Raw genomic sequence first — 22,837 nt, forward strand, 5'->3', positions numbered from 1 at the left:
AGATGGAGGCTACACCTTTTTCAAGAAAAAATCTATCATGCCTTGGACATGGAAAATTCTCAATAAATACTTATCTTGTTTAATTTGTTTATGAATGGGTCTTTTAAAATGGGAGACTGTTTTACTAAGTATTTTAAATATATTCTTTAAAAGATTATTGATACTATCATTTGATTAAAATAATAAAAGTAAAAAAGGGGCTTAGTAAACTGAGCTGGATCTCAGTGTTGTCTGGAGCGAGGAAAGCCCAGGTGATCCAGGAGCCATGCGGGGCGGGTTGCTGACTCCAACTTCTTCTGAATTATGTAAATTTTAAATTAGTAGAGTCTGAAGTAAAGAAATTATATAATTATAGCTGATTGTGATGCCTATACTAAACTACCCAAACTTTTTTGCCTGGAACCTACTGCTCACAAGAACATTTATCTATATCAATGTCCATACGTATGCAATTTCAATTGAATAATTATTCAGTCCCTACACTGTATTTAACTGGTAACATAAAAATGATGTCCTCTGTGGTAATTACGCAACAACATCCTTATGTTCACGTTCAAAGTTAAAAAAGAAACAGAAAATCTGAGATTCGCAGAGTTAAGTAGCTTGTCTAAGTTCACTGATGAGTTAGGGACCAAAGACAGATTTGAACTTTTCGCCACCTGACTGCACATTTCTATGAGTTTTCTACTTCTCAACAGTTATCAGTGTGGCTCATATTTGTAAGCTGTTTGGCCAGGACTTACAAACAACTTATTCGGAGAAAATTTCTACCTGAAAAATATCAGCTTGCTATTAAGTGAGTAATTATCTTGGCATCACTAAGCCCTATTATTTATTTAACAACGAATCTAGACAGAGGGTCTGACATGGAGCTTTATATGGAATGAGTTATTTAATTAATGAAGATAAATGTGAAAGTATGAACAGCACCCCACTACCAAAGGTAAGATCTAGCAAGTGCTAGACTTGTGAACAAAAGGCCAAGATGCACAGCTGTCACAAAGCCTATGCTTTTCTTTGTAGGAATATCATCAAAACATTTCAGAATCTCATCCAGTAAAAATAAATCGTTAAATTAGAAGCAAGAAATATAGAAATAGCAGTGAAAAGTGATGAGGCTAGTAAAAAAAAAAAATAGAAAAGCATGGAATTGATAAGTATTCAGGATTGATGTGTGTGTGCATGCATATGTGTATTCCAAAAGTATTATCATTACTTGATATTAATTATAACACATGATATTAATTACAAAGGCTTCATTTCTCAAGAGAAGCGCCAAATAATGAGTCATTTCCTTCTTTTGTAAAAGTAGGTAGAGAAGGGCATTTTTAGAGAGTTTTAAATCAGAATTGATTCCTCCTTGATGTATAAAATTTAGGTATGGATAATTTTTGATAAAGCCAGATAGATAAGAAATGTGACTGCTTTATGTTTACTAGTTTTACAATTCTGGGTATATAATTTTCCTATTAATTAAAATTAATATTAGGTAAGACTGCCTAAATGAGCCTCATAGGTTCATCAGAGAACAGCATATCGAGTTAAAAAAAATAAAACATTTCCAGATTCATTTGAAACTGAATAGTTTTATATGTTTCAATTGTTTTTTTAAAAAATCTGGTTTTAAATTTTTCTCTTGCCTTTCTCTTGCTCATTATTAAGTTGTAATATTCTGCACGACACTGACAGTCATCTCACGTAATACACACCACTAGAGGGTTCTATTTGGCTTTTTCAGACTCTTAGACTAGACCCAACGTCTGGGTGAAGTGCACCACCTAGTGGCTTTAGGAAGCAGCGATGCCCAATTGTTCACTGTACTGAATTTTGGAAAATATTATGGTGTACGTTTTTAGAAAATAATGAGAATTCTAAACGGCAATGCCAAGTTCATAAAAATATCTTCCTCTAAGGTGCATATTTAAATCACTTAATAAGCAATGAAATTCCTTAAAATGAAATGAGGTAAATTGACAGTACATAAGTAGTTATGTATAGCACAGATTTAAATGACCATTAATTTAAATATACTGCATATTCATTTAAGTACACTGTACATTGCTTCATGGAGATGAATCACATACAATTTAGACCAGTGTATAGGAAAAATGTTCCCGCTGACAATCACATGTATGTGATTGTTGAGATATATTTTTTAACTCCTTTTTAACATGTCAAACGATTTACCACAGGCAGTGTTAGTAAAGGCGTTTAAAAATATTTGGCCAAATTTTTATGTTATTACATAAACTGCACATTCATGAACATACGTTTAATTATTTTTCTTTTAAAAAGGCACTCTTCAGCATTTCTTTTTTACTCTAAATTCCTTGCTAATATCTAGAAAATGTTCCTCTTTCACACTTCTACAAATATGCTTAATTTATTGTATAAGTCCTAAACAGAAGATTGACCGCATACTAATAAAGCACAAAAGATCAAGTGTTAATGGTAAGATTAACGTGACTTTCTCAAAGAAAGTTTCTCATTGCTACTTGCTTAACTTCCCATAGCGTGCATAGTTCTCATAAGTCATCTGTTATAATCCCAAACTTCACATTAATTATTATTGGTCACACACAAATAACTTACTCAATATGCCTGAAGCAAAGGTAAGGCTAAGAAGATATTTATTAAAAGCAAAGCAAGCCGACCTGAATCCCTACAAAACTAGTGTTGATTTCATTTTGAACATGAAGTTATAAAATCTTGCAAATAATTATAAATCAGAAACCAGTATGGGCTCATTTTGAACCAGTGGCAGCAAATCAAACAAATTTCATTCTTTCTTTTTTAAAAATACTGTTGTTTGTCTGATAGTTTAGAAAACTCTGCACAGTGTAAGTATCTCTCTGCTAAGTAGATGCATGGATTCGGCATGTGGTTTGAAGCAGGAATTTCACAAGGACTTTTTGATGTAGCTTGTGAGATTGAGAAATAGGGACTGGACGTTAGGTGGATTTTCAGTTACTGGTTAATGAATTTAGACCCATTTGGATGGATGTCTCTAGGATCACATCTCAGGGCTTTTCCCTGAACCTGTCCTACTCAAGACCTGGCAAAAAATGGAGAAGCTGAAGGACAGAGCTACAATACTAAAAGCAAAGTGGGTACAGAGAGGTTTTAAAGTCATTTCAATTTATTAGAATGGGCCCGAATCAATAAAATAGATATAGAATTATCATTTCCCAGACGGCGCAGCCCTCGTAATGATTCTGTCCTGCATCGCCCAGCCTGTGGCTAAACACTCTCAGGGAGAGAAAGCCCAGCACAGGCACACCTCCTCTCACTCTGCTTTGCTTCACTGCATTTCACACACGTGGTGTTCTTTTACAAACCGAAGGCAAGACTCTCCACCAGCAAAAAGATCGCAACTCATTTTACTGTGGTCGTCTGGAACTGAACCTGCAATATCTCCGAGGTATACCTGTACCCCTGAAGGAGCCATCATTTGACGGACAAGTCCAACTATAAGTACAACACTGCATGTTTAGGTTTAAAAGAAATTAGCTGTAGGTACAGGGGATGGACAAGATCTAGTTTTCAGCAGTTCTTCATTTAGATGACCTAACAGAGAGTCAAATGCTCAAAGACTTAACATTATCTTTGCATCTATTAAGCACATCCATTAACAAGACCGCTTCCCTCAATTTGTGGTGTGGGAAACTTAAAAAGACATAGTGATGAGTTGGAATGTGTCCAGAAAAATGTGGCTGAGAGAACTGAAGGTGTCTGATTTGGAGAACTGAAGGTGCCAGTGGTTCATGATGGTGACACAGTGATACGAGGGGCACCAGGGCCAGGAAGTGAAAACTGCAGTGTGATCAATGGAGTCGTCTCAGTCCACCAGAAGAGACTGAGAGCCAAACACCCCTGTAAGAAACAACTCAACGCTGTAAGAGGGGAGATGTTAAGCGTACTACTTGCAACTACTAGATACATAAGTCCCGGCGAGCTAATGCACAGCATGGTGATCATAATCAACAATACCATACTATAAGCTTCAAAGTTGCTAAGAGACTACATCTTAATTGTTCTCATCACAAAAAAGGAATCCTAATTATGTGATGCAACAGAGGTGTTAGCTAATGCTATGATGGTAATCATTTTGTTAGTTATAAATGTATCAACACATTGTATACCTTAAACTACACAATGTTGTACGTCTGTATATCTCAATAAAAAAGACAAATGATCAGTCCAGCTCTGATCCCTTTATTGAATTTTAAACCCAAGTATCTAATTATCTACCAGACGAGGACTCTACCTTCAGAAATTTCACCCAACTTGTCTTGCAGAAGAATAAGCTCTCTGTCACTGGAAATGTTTAAGGAGAGGTAAGAAAATTACTGCTGTGAGAACAGTCAACCAGAAACCACACTTGTGCACAGGATAATGACAGCTGCAACCACCAGGTGTGAGGATCCAATAAAAGATGTCTAAGTGTGCAGAAAACTGCAGAGTGGTGACTTGATCTCTGTGAGAGGTGATACCCAAGGGATTCCTCTATTTAGGAAACAAATTAGATTCTGTGATGTATAAGGTTCATTCAGACCTTCGGAGTCTATGATTTCATCTTATTAATAAGCCAAGCTAATTAATTCCACTTCGGCATTCAAAGTTTATATTGTTTTGAATTACAATACACAAATCATGTCTCCGTTACTTCCATAGCATATGGTAAAACCTGTAAGATGCAATCCTATTCTGCCATGGAGTTAAATCCTTTAATAGTACTTAATTAAACCTTTTCCTCTCTTTCACTGTTCATCACTTAGATAAATGGAATACGGTTTCTGTGTGAAAAGAGGCTAATGTGAATTTCAGAAAGTTAAAAAAAATAGGAATAACTCAAAATATGTGATGATTCACAGGAGAAAGATCATTTGTTTTAAACAGAAATGCTCCCATACAAAGTCACTAATATGACTTGATTGTACTTACTATGACTTGTGTTCATTATCTAGATACAGAATGAAACATGCTTATTTGACTTTCATGTCTTTATACTCATTCTTTGCTTTATGATAAAAAAATTGATTCACAAATAGTGCCTAAGAAATAGATGAAAAGTTCTCCTGGGGAAGCTCAGAATCAACGGAGAGGGAAGAATCTGGAATTACGTAGAAAGGGGGAAAGGATTGGGGTCAGGGAAGAAAGACAGAAGAGGCAGTTTACAAACTGTGTTGATTACATTAGAAATATTAAAAATATAATGTATTAAATGAGCAAAAAGTTAAAACATCAGATTCTATTATGCTTTTCTGACTTCAGGCAAGCCTCCTCCTGTGCCATAACTTCATCACGCACAAAAACGATGGAATCATGTAGCTGTCTACGTAAAGCAACTCTGGAAGTAGTCTGACACAATAACAGGACTAAATCAAGGCAAAGAATACCGATTCTGGTACCTCAGCTGGGAAATGGTTTATACAGTGTGATGATTTTAAGAGATGGGAGTACTATTTACGCAGCCCCAAGGGAATCTGTTACACTTGAAGTTTCCAGTTAGAGGCAGGTGCTGGAGTCTGATTCCTGCTGGGGATACTCACTGGACCGGACCTGCTCCATCCGTGGCACACTGCTGCCAGTAATATGTGTGAATAAATTTCCCTCTTCTACCTGCTTCTTTGAGCTTCACACATTCCAGTTGCCCCTCACTTTTCCTAGGAAAGGTAATATAATTGTAGGGTCGGCCTCCCACCTTCAGTCTCTTCCCAGAGCATCCTAGTGGTGGCACTGAATAGGATCCAGAAGCCAATAGGATCCGGAGATGCTGGCTGAGGGACACACACAGAGAATGAATGAATGGGGTGAATAGGGGGCTAAGTGAAGACCCAATCGGCTTATTTCCTAGGTGGTTAGACAGACGGGTGTTTGGATGGATGGGTGAATGAGCAAATGAATAAGTGGGTAGGTAGATGGATGGATGGATGGATGGATGGGTGACTGGGTAGATAAAGATGAAGTAAGTGAATCACTTGAGGTCTCAATTTCCTTCTCTGTAACTGTGAACACTAAAAATTCTCTCCATAAACAAACAAACAAATACCAATGAGAATCAAATGGAATCATGTGGAAATATTTTTCTAAACTCCCTATGGTGCTATGTATATGTCACTTTATTATTATTATTATTATTTGTTCGGTTACTTGGGGGATGAGATCGAGGACAGAAATATATTCTAAGTAGAGGTTAAATGCCAACTTTAAGAGTAGAGAATAATTTTGTTCAGCTTGCTGTTTGATGTGCTATGTGGACATTTTAAAACCTGAAAAACAAGACAGTGATTAAGTGCTAATGATGATGATGAAAAAGACTAGATTACTGTGTTTATATCATTATAAAACTCCTCAAGACATAGAAGAAATACTTCAATGGTTGCAAAAGTTTACCAAGACATAATAAACCTTTTTCAAGTAAGAGAGAGAGAACATTCTACTCAGAAGGTGACTAAACTTAAGATGCGCACACGACAGGTGGGTACAAGACACCATCCTAGCACATATGGCTGTGGAGTCCAGCAGCTGGCCCTTCTGGACTCTCAGTGACCCTCTGGTGAGAAGCCTGGAGAAGCTGTACCTGTATGTGTTCTCCGGTGAGCCTTCAGGTGAGAACTTTTTGTGTACACTTTGTTGCATCCCTCAAAATCACATCTGTGGATACGCCGTTTTCTGGAGTCTGGCGATTCAGACCGTCTCTGGCGTCTTGTGCTCTCAATACTAAATGGTGAAATTGAACTGGAAAAAAAAAAAGTGGAGTTAGATAGTGAGAGAAACACAGCACTCTGTTTTGGTTCTAGTGGCATGAGACCTCAGTGACATACTCTACAGCTTCATACGGACTCAAGGCCCCAATGTTCACACTTCCCGCTGTCACTTTCTCTGACGCGTTTCATTTCTTAATCTTGAAGGCAGGCAGCTTGACCTATTTCTCGTAAAAGACATGCTTAAAAACGACAGGACAAAAGTGAAAGCTAAATGGAAGCAGTGGTAGGTGAGTAGATCCCTGTTATCAAATGCGAAACAATCCGGTGGTGTTAAAATTACACTTCCACGATTTGAGCTTCTGAATACACTTACAGAGAATATCTTAGGAAGCCCTGCTATAGACAAATGACGAAAACGAAGGCATTTAATAAGTACCAAGAGGGTCTAAATAGCATGAAACAACGAAGAAAATTGTGTAAAATCACGACGTGCATTTCAAAACAAGTGAGGCTGGGCTGAAAGAAGTGACATCAGTATATCAATTACATGACTCAGGATAAGCTATTTCTGTTCGGTAAACTGCACCTGACATTCGACTTTTCCAGTTGATGGTTTTTCATGGTAAGGAACAAAGTGCATTGTATTTAAAGATTAGCTGTACCATCACTAGGAAAAAAAGTTTTAACTATAAAATTTGGCCCTGACTTGCATGTTGTTTAACCTTAATGCCACAGCAGAAAAAACAGGATTAGTTTGTAATGTCAGGCAACTGATTAACATGCACTTCTTCAAACCTTAATCTCTTTTGATCGAGATCGAACTGAAGAATATGACTCATCTTTTTTAGTCATGAAGTTTTTAAAATTATAGTGAAATATAACAAAAACACTTTTACTATACTATACCATACTTCTGTTATAAAAATTTACCATTGTTAATATTTTGAAATATTTTCTTCCAGCTTTTCCATGTTTTGATGCTTTTTAAAATTACTCTGCATTAATAAATCATCTAGTTTTAAAAAACCTGAACACTACAGATAAAGATAAAATCCCTCTTGTCTTCCCTCATCATCCTGATCCCAAGGGAAACCTATCATCGGTTTTCTTTAAATTTTTCCAATTCTTTTAAATTATGCATACCTATGTATATCTGTATTTACGGAAACTCATAATATTGTTTTGTGGCTTTTAAGAGACATATAATGTCATGCTGCTCACATCATTCTGCAAATTGTTCTCCACTCAACACTAAGCATTTGAGTAAGCATTTGAGATCTATCCACATTGATACAAACACTCTAGATTATTTACTTGTGCTGTATATCACAATTCATTGATTCTACAGTGAACTTTTTCGTATTTTAATGTTTCTAAAATTAGGACGCTTCTTACAATTGATGGCTTGTCATAGTTTAATTGGCATACTTTTTTTCTTTATTATTGGTACATAAAGTAATGCTGCATTTTACAGTAAATAGTGTTTTAACTTGGATCAGAGGTTGGTAAACCTTCTCTGAAAAGGGCTAGATTGTAAATATTTTATTTGGACTTTGAGAGTCATACAGTGGATGTTGTAACAAATCTACTCTGCAATTGTAGCATGAAAGTAGCTCTAGACAAAATACAGACAAATGAGTATGCTATGCCTAATAAAACTATTTACAAAACAAACAGTGGGGTATTTTTGGTTCATGGGCTATAGTTGGTTGAGACCTGACTTAGATGAAATACGGTAGGTAGTAAACCAATGACTACTCATCTCAGAGTTTTTAAATCCATTTCCTAAGTGATGGAATATTATTTCTAATACTTCACTATAACATTGCAAAAGTCAACTTTTAAAAAATGTCTCCTTCTATCTATGTGTCTTTTAAATTTTCAATGTATCTTCTCACTTGTGCAAATAACAGATTCAGTAGTCAAAACTTTATGTTGTTAGGTAAGATCAAATATAAATAACGTTTATCTACTTGTGTCTTAAACAGTTTTATGCAAAAGCTCTATTAGTAGCATGAAAAACCATATGGGACATCTAAGCCACTTTTTCCAGCCTTCTTATCAGTCACTGTGGATTTGTGGTTTTCCACATAACTGACTCAGTTGCAGGGATTGGAGCTATTGTGAAGGGTCAAAATAGTGTGACGGGTTTGGCCATGAAAGAAACAGCTTTAGTTACTCCTGACAAGGCATGTTCTGGTACAGGGTGTGGTTCTTGTGAACAAGTGAGACTGTACATGTGAAAATAGGGGAACAGTAATTCATTTCTTAAATCATTAAAATAAATATGGATCTTGGCAATGGGGACCTCACAAATAAAACTTTTGTGTTGTGATATATTTGATATCTTTTAAATAGAGAAAATGACATGGTATTTGTTTGCTTCAAACTATAACTTGAAGTCTGTCATAAAAACACATTGTTTCATACAATACTTGCTACATACTAATATATAGAAGTCTAAATATAACCATTTTACATTTGTAGTTGATTTTAGATATTTACCTTGCTATGTATTTGTATATAGAGAGAAAAATGAAAAATAAATCTGAAATCAAAACCAAGTAACAACTAAGCAGGTCTTTAAGGGACCAATGAAGCAATACTTCTGTATAGTCCATCAACCACTGAATTATACAGCAGGCAGTGAAAGGAAAGCAACGGCTACGGAATGACATAAAATTACTTTACTAAGAGTTCTTAATTTACATCAAAATTAAGACGTGTTAGGTAGATGGTTTTAATGTTATAAAACTTCATGCTCTTGTTTTCTTCATTTTAAAGTGAAATGTTTTAGGACATTATGAAGAACCAATACCTAAAGTTAACTGTGCAAGAAAAGTAATTTTTTTTAACAACAAAAAAACGACAAGTGCAACGATTAGCTGCACTCAGCAAAGCTGGCTTTGACATGACATTCTATGAGGAAGATTTGTCCTTGGTTTCCCTTTTAAAATGGCAGAGACATCCTCAGATGTCAAAGAAACTGGCTAGGCTGTACTCTTCCGAACTGCTTATTTGATCTCTTTGTGGAAAGGAAGGAAGGTCAGCGGGTCTGAGGTAAAAGGGGATCAAAAGTGCAGAAGAACTAAAAAAACACAGGAAAAGGAGAGGACACTCCAAGGCCACGGAGGACTGACTGCTGCTGTGCTGGGCCACAGCATGACCCACGGTTGGCAGGCGCTATCGGTGCAAGACAACCGTGGGTTGGGAGTTGGGCCAAGTCAAGTCCATGGCCGGATGTGACAGACAAGCTGCTGGCACCAAGTATGTCTGTATCTCTAGAGCCTAGAATATTGTGGACATTCAAGAATTAAATATAGTGAAAGGATGGATAGATGAGTGTTACTAAATCAGGCAATCCTAATTTTCAATTTAATATCATCAACCAGTTAATCCTTAATTGATTATCTTTACTAGGATCCTTTAATTGCAAGTCTTCAGAGAATGATTACTTAATTTCTCACTCTTTCTCTCATTTCCCTAAGTTTCGTATTTTAAATACTATACAAAGCAGCTACTAAATATCAGGGAATCTGGGTAACCATTAAAAACACATGTACATAAGTGTGTCAGTTCTTTGCTCTAAGTTCAAGAGAAAGGCATTCTAAAGCATTGCTTACCATTAAAATTCTCAGTGGGAAGCCACTGAGATCCCTCTGAACATGTACAGGATGCTCAGGATGCTGGTGAACTAAAAAAACCCTCTTTTGGTCACTGTAAGCACGTAGGGTAAGTGGGAACGGGTGAAGGAGTGATCTTTACTCTCGGTACATCATATTGTCCTATCTCACTTCGGGACACGTAAGCATGGGTGTTTGGTAACAGAATAGCTATAATCACACTTTGGGTGTTTCTATTCTGCCCATTCTGTGATTTCCAAGCAATGTGTCCCTTTGTTTAGAAGGCACTTATTGGTGTCCTCAAATGCATGGAAATGAACTTCTGGGTTTCAAAACTGGCTTTGTTCTAATGAATGGGCATGTGAAGGTAAGTATCACATATGCCAGCATAGGACTCTTCCAACAATCCTCAGTAATAAGCTCTATATGATGAAAATGGTGGAACTAAAACAGAGGCTAGTGTGTTCCCAGAAAGTACACTAAACACATCTGTCTAGTTCAAAGAAACAATAACTAAAGGCCTACTCCCTTCCCCAGAAGGTTAGACCATTTAGAGCAGTGAATGAATGCCTGAGGGGGCCTCTTAAGCACCCCGACATAATAATTAGATCTAGAGAGAACAAATGAGTGAATCATGACTTCAGTTGCACAATAGTCCCAGTTGGAATGGCGAGTTAAATTAGAATTAAACCCAGGGAGGCTTGAAAAGTCACATCCAGGAACAGCTCTATTTAAATAGAAGGCACCACATGGCTGCCATGAAAGAAATTAAGGTTAACTGTAATCAGCAGGTAATGAAAGACCATTTGTCACGTGTGACCTTAATGTGATGAGATGCCCTTCAATGAAATTGGAGTTTCTAGAGTTTTTTTTTTTGCCAAGACATTCTTTTAAGGCTGGAAAGAAGACACACACACACACACACACACACACACACACACACACACACCCAAATTTTTAAAATAAGAGCAGAAGATAGTGGACTAGAAGGTGCTTAGCAAATCCACACAATCTCAACAGAACTCCGAGGACCACGGTTGAGGATAAAAATGAGATGACATTCACAGATGCTCACCATGTGCCAGGCACTGCTCTAAACGCTTTAAGTTTCAAAGCAATTCTCTGAGATCAAATGTATTGGCATTCCTAGTTCACGGATGAGGAAGCTGAGATACAGAGACTGAGGCCAAGGCCAAAATAAGGTAGGTGGCCGCCCCAGAATTTGAACCCAAGTGGTCGACTCTACGACCCGGTCTTAGTTATTACATTCTACTGACTCAGATAGATAGATGTAATATATACCATCATATAACATGTAAAAACAACAAAATGATCTGTATCATTTATATTTCCTCAGTAACCCAATTATAGAAAACAACAGCACATAAAAGCATTCTTCAATGTAGCCTGTTATAATAAGGCACACACTTTTCTCTTGAGGATTTTAAGGTAAACTGTTTTATACACATTGCCAGTAGAGGTACTCAATATAATTATTTAATATTAATCTACCTATGAAAATACATTCTTATGGTTGTTGTAAAATATATATTTATTTCCAGGGAAACGTTTTTAGAAGGCTGAGTCTGGCAGTGGTACGCGATCATGTCTTCCTTGACCAAAGGCCACGGAATTAGTTCCTGCCCTGCCATTCCAGTTTATTTACAATTGTACCAAAAAGTATTTCAAGTTGGCGGCACAATAAAGTTACCCGAAGGGAAGTGGAAACATCACTTTTAAAAGTATGTTTTCCAAAGTTTATTTTAAAATTATTTTGAATAAAACATTAAATATCACCAACTGGAATTCTGAACTGGTTCCTGCCATAAAGTACATGGACAAACCACTTCCTTGTTATTAAATCTAATACCACATTGCAAATGAAATATCAAGGCCATGAGCCAAAAAAAGCGTTGATGAGACTTTTAGTTAACCAGGGGTTACATAAATCTTGGTAAAAGATTCTATTCATGACAAAAAGCCAGACATTGCATTTCTTCTTTTTGCAGGCTTTTTCTTAGCCAGCAGATGGCTCTCAGAAGCAGGAATCTTTACAATAATTTTCCATACAGTATCCGACCAAACTCTATCTAGCTCCCATGAAACCATGCCAATTTCTTTTCTATGATATTAATTGGGGAACAGGTGCCATTTAAATACACTCACTATCTAATCCCCAGAAGCTACTTTCCAAGACAGTACAGATTCACCAGCATGAATTCCTCGCTTTGTAGTTTCCTATGGAAAACTACTTTTGAACAGATTGAAATTATAAGTAGTTGCCATCTTTTCCAGAAACTGTGACTAAGGCATTATACCACTTCACGTTCAAATGTGGATTCAATAAAAATGAATTAATTTTCAGAAAATGTATAAATCAAGAATACATTTGGTAAAATATGTCAAAAAGCTCATTATTAGCATATATTCAACTAGAATTTGGCACTTTTTTCATATGAACAGACTGTACCCAAAATATATTTCTAATTATTGCTTTATTTTAATAAATGAAATGCCCTACTAATGAAAAGATAAAGGGTTTACAAATGAGTCTTTTTTAGGCGGGTCTGTAGATAGATAGATTCACAGTATATCATGATTTTACTTAAACATAACAGCTGCTCCTAAGTATTTTTTATCACTTTCTAGACCATTAAAATACTCAAAAATGTTATAGCTTTATCTTTCTGGCTTTTTTTTGATTCATCATATTTCAGCATGTATGATCATAAGCTGTATTAAGCAAAAGGTCTGAAGATAAAAATAGAAAATAATGAATCCTTAATAGCATTAGCTGTGATTGGTTTTATTATTAAATTTTATAATGAATTTAGATTATAAATTGAGATAGGTATGCTAACAAAAAAGATCCATTTGGGATACATAGTGCCTACTCAAAATAGTTACTTTGGAGAACACTATATGCATTGCAAAGACTTTACCCCATAAAATCAACTCATAATTTAGGATGAAACAAGAGTCCTGGAACAAGCATAGATTTCTGAATTACAACAGACATTAAATGGAAGACATATAACTTACTGAAATATTCAAGATGAACTTTTACACAGAAATTCTTTGGAAATCATTGGGGTTTAAATCACATTTTATGCCAGGCATTGTAGCTATATGAATTATTTGAACCTTAAAAGGGCTTTCTAGGTCCAAAGGGGATTAATTATTTTAATCTGAATGCCTTTAAGGCAGGCCCTGTGCTCCCCCGTTTGACGTGAACCCTACCACCCACCTTTATAGGGTCAGCGCTTCATATTTACCTTACTGGTGTAGCCCTTAAATCCGTCTGACTTTGAGACCCTGTAGAATTGTGCTAAATTAGAGAAATAAGTTCTTATTTCATCAAAGATAAACTTTAAACTCTTCAAGATTGAAGATGTGGTCTTATGAATGCCTCTCCAGAAACTGGCATGCCAATTAGGTACTCGATTGAAAGGGTGAAGGGAAAGAGAGGATGGAGCTTGGGGAACAGTTGACTCCATGAGAACTTTACCAAATGTGTACACTGGAGTCTCACCATAATACTGCTCCAGGGTAGCATTTGATATAAAGAAGTTACTTTTTCCATATCAGAAGGATCTTACTATAAGGCAGATTTACAACACACAGTCCTATGGACATATATACCCCAGGCAAGAATGGTATATAAGAAGATTCTGTGCTTTAAATATTCAAATATATATAAAATGTTCCAAATATACAGTTCTAATGAGACACTGTAATGCAACCATATATAAACTTTCGAACTGACCATCAAAACAGGGCTCCATCTAGTTTATGCTGATCATTAACTAGGTCTATATTACACTAGAGATTCATTTTATTAAAGAGCACTGAAATAATACCAGCTAACTATCTGGTACTTAAGCTAACATAAATTATTGAAACAGTTTTTATTACTCATATGGGGATTTATAAATAACAAGACCAAGTAGAACTCATTGATAATATTTCACTGGAGTTTTTCTTGGCCAGGACATGGAAGCGATCAAAATGTCCTACAATAGATGACTGGATAAAGAAGATGTGGTACATATACACAATGGAATGTTACTCAGCTATAAGAGATGAAATGCTGTTATTTTTAACAACATGGATGGACCTCGAGATAATCATGCTAAACAAAATAAACCAGACAGAAAAATCTGAAAACCACATGATATCACTTATATGTATGATATAAACCTAAAAGCAACAAACAAACATGACAAACAGAGACTCATGGACATAGGCAATACATTAGTGGCTACCAGAGGGTAGCGGGCAGCGGGGAGGTAGGTGGGGGAAAAGGGGTCAAATATGCAGTGACAGAAAGAAATTTAACTATGGGTGGTAAACACACAATACTATATATATATATATATATATATATACATGACTTACTGTTGAATTGTACACTTGAAACTTATTGGATTTCGTTAACCAATGTCACCATAATAAATACAAAAATATATGTTTTGAGGAACTCTCAAACTTTTTCAAAATAGCTACATTTTATAATTTAACAAGTACTGTAAGAAAGTTGTAATTTCTCCTCATCTTCACCAACACATTATTTCTTTTTGATTTTAGCCATCCTAGTGCATGTTAAGTGTTATCTCATTGTGGCTTTTATTTGTAATTTACCTAACGACTAATGAAGTTTAGCATCTTTTGATGTATTCACAGACCATGTTTATTTTTGGAGAATTGTATATTCAAATACTTTGCTGATTTTTAAACTGTGTTGTCTTTTGTCGTCAAGTTGCATGATTTCTATATATTCTGGATGTCAGTCTTTTATCAGATATATGATTTGCAAATATTTTCTTCCAATATGTGGGTTGCTTTTTCACTTTCTTGATTGTGTCCTTAAAGTGCAAATAAGTTTTAAATTTTGATTAAGTCCAATTTAATATTTCTTTAGTTGTATGTGTGGTGTCACATCTAAAAAGGATTTAACTAATAAATTCTCAAAGATTATTAACTGCTATGTTTTCTTCTAAGTGTTTTATAGACTTAGCTCTTACATTTAGATCTGTGACCCATTTTTAGTTAATTTTTATGTATGGTGTAAGAAAGGAGGGAGTCTAATTTCATTCTCTTACATATAGATATATGTAAGAGATGGATATATGTTGTCCCACTATTATTTGTTGAAAAGGTTATTCTCTCTTCATTGAATTGTCTTGATACCCTTGAGAGAAATCAATTGACCACAAATATATGGATTTATCTCTGGATTCTCACTTTTATTCCATTGATCTGTATGTATACACTTATTCTAGTACCATACTTTCTCAATTTTAAAGCTTTGAAGTAAATTTTGAAATTGGAAAGTGTTACTCTTCCAAATTTGTTCTTTTTTCCCCAAGATTATTTACATGAGTATTTTATATGATATTTTATATTTAATAAAATAAGATTTTTTTAGGATCAGTTTGTTAATTTCTGAAAATGAAAATGCATTGGAATTTGGGTAAGGATTACATTGAATTTATTTACCATTTTTGTAATATTGCCATCTTACCAATATTGTTTTTCAATCCATAAACATGAGATGTCTTTCCATTTAAGATTTAATTTTTTATGATTATGCTTTATGGTTTTCGGTGTTCACATTTTGTACTTCTTTTGTTAAATTTATTCCTAGGTATTTTTTTCTTTTTCATGTTATTATAAATGGAATTGTTTTCCTAATTTTATTTCAGATTGTTCGCTGCTAGTGGATAGTAATACAATTGATTTTTGTACATTGATTTCATGTCCAGCAACTATACTGAACTCGTTTATTAATATTAATAGTTTTTTGGGGGCAAATCATTATGATTTTCTATATACGAGATCATATCAACTGCAAAAAGAGACACTTTTACTTCTTCCTTTCCAATCTGGATTTCTTTTCTTTTTTCTTAATTGCCCTGGCTAGAATGAGTATGGCTATCCTTGTCTTGTCTTGCTTTTAGAGAAAGCATCCAGTCTTCTACCATTAATATGTTAGGTGTGTTTTTCATAGAAGTTATCACGTTGAAGACATTCTCTTCAACTCCTAGGTTTTTGAGTGTTCTTATCATAAAAAAGTTGGATTTTGTCAAATGCCTTTTCTGTATCTATTGTGATAATTATATGGTCTTCTTTTATAACACATTAATATAATGTATTATACTAATTGATTTTCATGTGTCAAATCAGCTTCATTCCTGGATTAAATTCCACTTGTTTGTGGTATATAATCATTTTTATATGTTGCTATATTCAGCTTACTGGTATTTTATTGAGGGCTCTTGAATCTATATTCAAAAGAGATATTTTTGTGTAGTTTTCTTAAGGTGATTTTACCTGATTTTGGCATCAGGGTAAGTTGGTCTCATAGAAGTCAAGAAGTCTTCTGGGCTCTTTCTTGACCTTAAATTTAATGATACTATGTTTACACCAAGAACCATTCCTTCCTGTTGGCTGTTTCTATTTGCTGGTACTTCCTTTTCTTTCCAATCTCACTTTTACTCTTATCCTGATTCTAAGGAGCTGATATTTCTGACATTTCTCTGCTATTGGACTTCCTCTCATAAAGCTTTGCAAGCTTTAAAGCATCATGTAAATATTACTTTCCTAATTTTACTCTTCCCCATTATTAGTAAAACACTGACATACTTCTCAGGATCAGAATACTTTTAGATATTACTGGTAGTCTTTTAATGTGTACTGTACCGTTTATGCTAAACTTACTATGTACTATAAAATACTGCAAGTGGCACAATAATGGCTTACACAGCACCATACATAAACTCAGAAAATCATCACAAAAATTACGGAAAGGGAGGCAGGACAGATATTGCTGGCAGCTGTGGAAGAGTAGCTCAAAATGGTTAAGTATCTGGGAAATGAGAGACTTAAGAGCCCTAGTCTATACTTCTTCCTACAGCACATCTTTCTTATAGAATGATGGGAAAAAAATGTAATACAACAAGATGACAATATTAAATCTCCTGTACCATACTTATTAATGATTGCATTTCATTTCCCCTGTTGGTATTTTTTTTTTTTTAACTTGGCCTTTTCTTGCTGAGAACATCATATTGTTAGCAACTGTCATTGTATAGGTATTTTTCATCTTAACACTACTGGTTCAATTAAAAAAAAAAAAAACAATTTCTGTGAGTTCACCATAGGAAAACAAGTGGGCATGCAAGTGGGCACCCTCAGAGAGTTTATAATCTAGTAGGGTGTAGAATTTGGTATTCATCTACCTCAAATAGGTGAAAAAAGACTCAAATCTTTGCCAATTCTATGTCATGTGGAAGTCTAATCCTCACCCTTAAAAGATGTATGTAAATTTGGGGGGAAGTTTACATTCTCAGGGCTACCTTGGCCTCTAGCATTAATCCTGGTGCTAAAATTAGCATCTTCCTACATTTTCACATCAAGAACAGCCACATAAACTCCTGTGAGCATCTAGTAGCCCTCTTTACTTTAGATGTTGAGGAACACTTAGGGCTTTGGCTCTTTCTAGTGTTTCCTGCATTAGCAAAATACTTTTGGCAACCTCTGTGCTGCTCACTGGTCCCATCCAGCCTCAGGCAGTTCTTCGTCTTGTTGGCAACCTCTCTCTCCATCTCTTCTCTGGTTTCTTCTCCCACCCCCATTCATCTTTGTTCAAGAGAAAAACAAATTCCTTCCCTTGGCACACATAGAGCTGCTTTCCCCTATCAAAAGCCTTGGGGGTGAGGTTATATCAAAAGTCTTTGGGTGGGAAGTAGGAGTGGGGTTCGGCTCACAGTCTACCTCCAAGTATTTCCAAAGGCACACTTTCTACACCAAGAGAGTTTTGTTCTGGAAGAACTTGGGGCCAGCTGTTAATAAAAATTTATCCGACTTAAACATGCAAATCATAATTATACAAGCCATAAAGATGCTGTGTGATAGAGAGGAATAATAAAGTACGATGGGTGTAAAGGGAGAGAGTGTCTAATTCTGTTTGACGATATCAGGACAAGCTTAATGTAGGACACCAACAAGTCAGTCTTGAAGAATATTGATAAGCAGAAAAGTGAGTGGTAAAGAGAAAGCAGAAGAGAATATGACAGGATGATAAGGGACAGGTACCATGAACTTTGTTCTCTTATAGAAAATACATTTGCTAGATCCTGGTAGAGTCAGATTTTTTGTTTGTTTGTTTTTAGGAGGAAAATTCTGGTTTATGAAAGTAGAACTCATTGGTGTGGAAGTGATTAGTGGATTAGTATCAAGGCCTTTATCAATTAAAGCACTATTTATTGCCTTTATCTAACCAGTGGATTCTACCTGGATAAAAAGCAGTGTCTTTAAATTTGAATCAGAGGGGACCAATCCAAGGCATTTCAGATGTAGATCTGTTGGTTCTTGGTGACTGACTGGATAATAGTGGACAGGGGAGAGGGAGGATGAAAGGTGACCACGGTGGCTTAGCCTGGGTAACCAGAATAATAGTAAGAGCTAGAGTTCACAGGAGGAATGGCCAGACAGGAGAAACTAATGATTAAAATTAATCTACATGTAAACAATAGATTTACATTTAAAAGACAACAGAGCAGCACTTTCTCTTCATTTGTTAGACAAGCAATAATTTAAAAGGGTACTAGAAACTATGCAATAAAGAAGTACTTTCAGGGATAACTTGAATAAATTTTTATAAAAGCCAGCTCATAAAATAAATTTAATTTAGTGGTAATGGAATTTCATTAAGTGCTGTCCGATCTGTAATTCTAAAGGCCAGGTACTTTGTAGAGAAAATTAGACTGAAAATGCATAGTTTTTGTTTATTCAGTCAATTAACATTCATTAAATTCGTTTAGGGATATTACTAAGTTTATAGTTGGCAGTTTATATACTTGATGACCTAGGTGATTGCTTTTCTGATTGGTTTTAATTATAGGAGTTTGTTTTTCAGGACTGCTTAAGTGGAGGGGAGGAAGAAGGGATGAAAGAAAGACTTTCTGAAGCACTGACTATTATTACCTTAGGCAGCTTGCTGAGTGTTTTACATATTAGAATAGCTTGAAATAGTGGCTAGACTGAAAGATGTGAGTTCAGAACTACCAGGGTAAGAATCTTGCCAATAAATATTTAGCTGTGTCTCAGAAAAAAATTATTAGCTTCCTTAAACTTCCAATATTTTTTCTATAAAACAACACATACCTTGCAGGATTATAAAAGGGATTAGGGTTATGAAAATAAAGTACCTTGTATGAACAGGTGGATGTTCAGGAAATGATTTAAATTACTGTTTAAACTTGGTGCTGACCTCATTATTAACTCATTTTAGAGATGAGGAATCTGGGATTCAGTCAAGTTAAGTAACTAGCCTAAGAGCACAGAATTATGAGGTGGGTGCTGCCTTTTTTAGTAATTGTTATTCCAATCACCTAAAACAGTACCTGGCAGAGGAAGTGCTCAACAGAAATTTGCTGAGTGTTAATAAAAAGCATCTCACATCTAGGCTCCTCTCTTGCTTGACCTCTGAATGCTGGAGGGTCCCTGAGCTCAGTCCTCTGACCACTTCTCTTTTCTACTTCAACTCGCCCTGGGTGATTGTTTTCATTCCCATGCTTCGTATAGTGTGCTTTATTTATCATCTTTTTGTATTTTGCCCATTTTTATTTCTACGGCCCCTTGTTTCTGAGCTCCAGATTCATTTATCTTTTTGAGTTGTGTGTTGATTAGATATCTCTAATTTAACATGCTGAAAGCTGATCATGTGTTATTTCCCCCAAATTCACTCCTTCCCCAGTTTTCTCTGTCTCAGGAAATGACCACTACTCTCTTGGTAGCTTGTAAAAAAACAGGAGTCTTTTGTGATCATTTTCTTCCTCTTATAATCAGGACTTACTGGCTCCACTTTCAAAATGTATCCTTATTTTGAACGCTTCTCTTTATTTTCACAGCCATACATACTTTTTTATCTGGCTTCCTGCTATAGCATCTAACAGGAATCCCTCCTTCCACGCCCTTCCCCCTCCCCAGTCTTTTCTTTCCTTTTTAATCACAGTAAATAGATGTACATTAACATTTACTCCTTTAACCTTTTTAAATACAATTCAGTGGCATTAAGTAAATTCACACTTTTTCATCATCCTAAACAGAAACTCTGCTGCCATTACATAATAATTCCTCAACTTCCCCTTCTCGCAGCCCCTGGTAAATTCTACTTTTTCTTTCTATGAATGTGACTACTGTTGGTCCCTCAATGTAAGTGGAATCGCATAATATTTGTCCTTTTGGGTCTGGCTTATTTCATTTAGCGTAATGCTTTAAATATTTATCTATTTTATGTATCAGCATTTCATTCCTTTCTAAAGCCAAATACTATTATTACATTGTACGTAGAGACCACATTTTGTTTATCCATTGATGTACATTTAGGCTGTTTCTGTTTTTTTCTGAATACCATGAATGATGCTGTTATGAACATTGTTTACAACTACCTCTATCTTCAATATTTTGGGCATATACCCCAAAGTGGATTTGCCAGGTCATAGGGTCATTTATGTTTAACCTCCGAGGAACTGCCAAACTGTTTTCCACAGCAGCTACATCAATCATCTCACATTGCCAACAGCAATGCACAAGTTCCAATTGCTCAACGGCCTCAGGAACACTTGTTATTTTCCATTTTTTTTTTTTTTTAAAATAACAGCCATCCTAATGGCTGAGAAGTGGTCTCCCATAGTCTTCTTGATAAAAGAAACAATGGTCTATGAAAACACCACTGGTTTCCCATTTTACTTACAACAAATTCCCAAGTCTTTATTATCACGTACAAGGATAGGAACCCTCAGACCTCATCACTCTTTCTCTAGTTTACTCGGCTCCAGCCACAATGGTCTCCCGACTGTTCCTGGAATTAAGTCAAACTCATTTTGATGCACGGCCTTCAATCTTGCTCTTCCTCTGTCTGGAACTATTTCTCACCATTATCATCCTGGTTTCACTTAATTTATATCTCTAATCAAATATCACTTTTTCAGAGAGAACATCCCCAGCACCCAATCTATACAGACTCTCCCATCCCACATACCCTTAACCTCTCACCATCTTTTGCTTTATTTTTCTTCATATCCTTTATCACTCCTAACATTATAGAGTACATTTATTTGTTCTTCATCCATTTTTTCCAGCACGATGTAAGTTCCTTGTGGGTGGGAACTTTTTCTTATTCATTCTTTTTTTTTTGTATTTATAGTGCTTAAAATGGTGCCATGCAAATCAGAGGCACTATATAAGGAATAGGTAGCTACATGTTCGAAGAGGCTCAATAGTTTGAAATATTTAATGTCAATCTATTTACTATTTCATTTTCATCAGAGATGGCCAAATATTCTTTGATGCCTGAAATTTAAAATGTATTTTCCTCTTTTTAGCAGTTCTTACTCTATTGTTCAGTTAAGAAAAGAAGTATCTGATATATATATCTTGAATAACGACAATATCATTAAGTATTTACTTGGGCCCAGCATTGCTCCTGGTGCTTGATACACATTACCATGATTTAAAAAAAAATTCTGCACAGTATTTGCATTTTACGGATTAGAAAATAAGGTTCAGGAAAGGTAAGCTGTCTAAGATCACAGGGTAAGTAAGTGCTAGATCAGGAATTCCAACAAGGCACTGTCTGGCTTCAAAGCTCATTGCTTATTCCACCATGCGACTCGGCAAGACACACTCAGCGATTTGGAGGCCACAGAGAATGATACCCCACAATCTCTACCTTAAGGAACATGCTATTTAGTCAGAACCATAACAAGGCAAACTTCTACACACATAATTTGAAAGACATCTGGTAATGGAAGAACCAACAAATTGACGTTCCAATGTCTGTACGTGGTCATTAGAGGAATTCAGAAAAGGAAGACACTCCTGGGGGCTGTAGTGGCTGGGAAGTCACCCTGGAAGGAGTGGGACTGTAGCAGGGCTCTGACGGTTGAGTGTGAATTAGATGAGGGAGGTGTAAAGTGAGGTGGAAAGGGTCACACTGCAGACTGGGTGATTCGCCTACGCATTGGCAAGGAATGAGGATCACTTAGTCGAAAATGGGTACAGCAGTCTACTGGACATTCAGTTTACCTCTGGCAGAGTAGACGAGGAGGGAGAATGTTCACTGATGCTTATTCAGCACGTACTAAATGATGCCAAACACTGTGCTATGTGCTATGTAAGAATTATCTACTTAATTTTCAGAACAGCCCTATGAGACTGACACTATTATTCTCATTTAACAGATGGGAAAACAGAGACTAAGGGTAAGATAGGGGTGCATGGTAAGAGAGAAGGATGCGTAGGCAGTCTGGGCAAAGATTTTGAATGCTGGGACAAATTGCTTGTCTTTGTTCTATATGTACCAACATTTTTTCCCCGACTTGAGGTTTTATTCTCATCTTAATAATGACCAGTGATGCCACCCAAGTGTGGCCTTAAAACTCTCATCAGCTCCCCCCTTCCCAAAGCTATCCCAAACATTGCATTAACAAAGCATGC

The 22,837-nt window shown here is 35.9% G+C and overlaps 1 protein-coding gene across 17 annotated transcripts in view; it reads right to left on the reverse strand.

Moving 5' to 3' along the window:
* The window catches only part of KLF12 (KLF transcription factor 12), a 380,325-nt gene that overhangs the window by 20,316 nt on the left and 337,172 nt on the right, over positions 1-22,837 (reverse strand). For all 17 annotated transcript variants that reach the window (XM_039886852.1, XM_039886850.1, XM_039886851.1 and 14 more), the window contains one exon: positions 6,584-6,741. In XM_039886852.1, the coding sequence (XP_039742786.1) occupies positions 6,584-6,741 (158 nt within the window). The remainder of the gene's footprint in view (positions 1-6,583; positions 6,742-22,837) is intronic.

This window comes from Pteropus medius, unplaced genomic scaffold (assembly GCF_902729225.1).
Source record: "Pteropus medius unplaced genomic scaffold, Ma_sr-lr_union100, whole genome shotgun sequence".
Classification (NCBI taxonomy): domain Eukaryota; kingdom Metazoa; phylum Chordata; class Mammalia; order Chiroptera; family Pteropodidae; genus Pteropus; species Pteropus medius.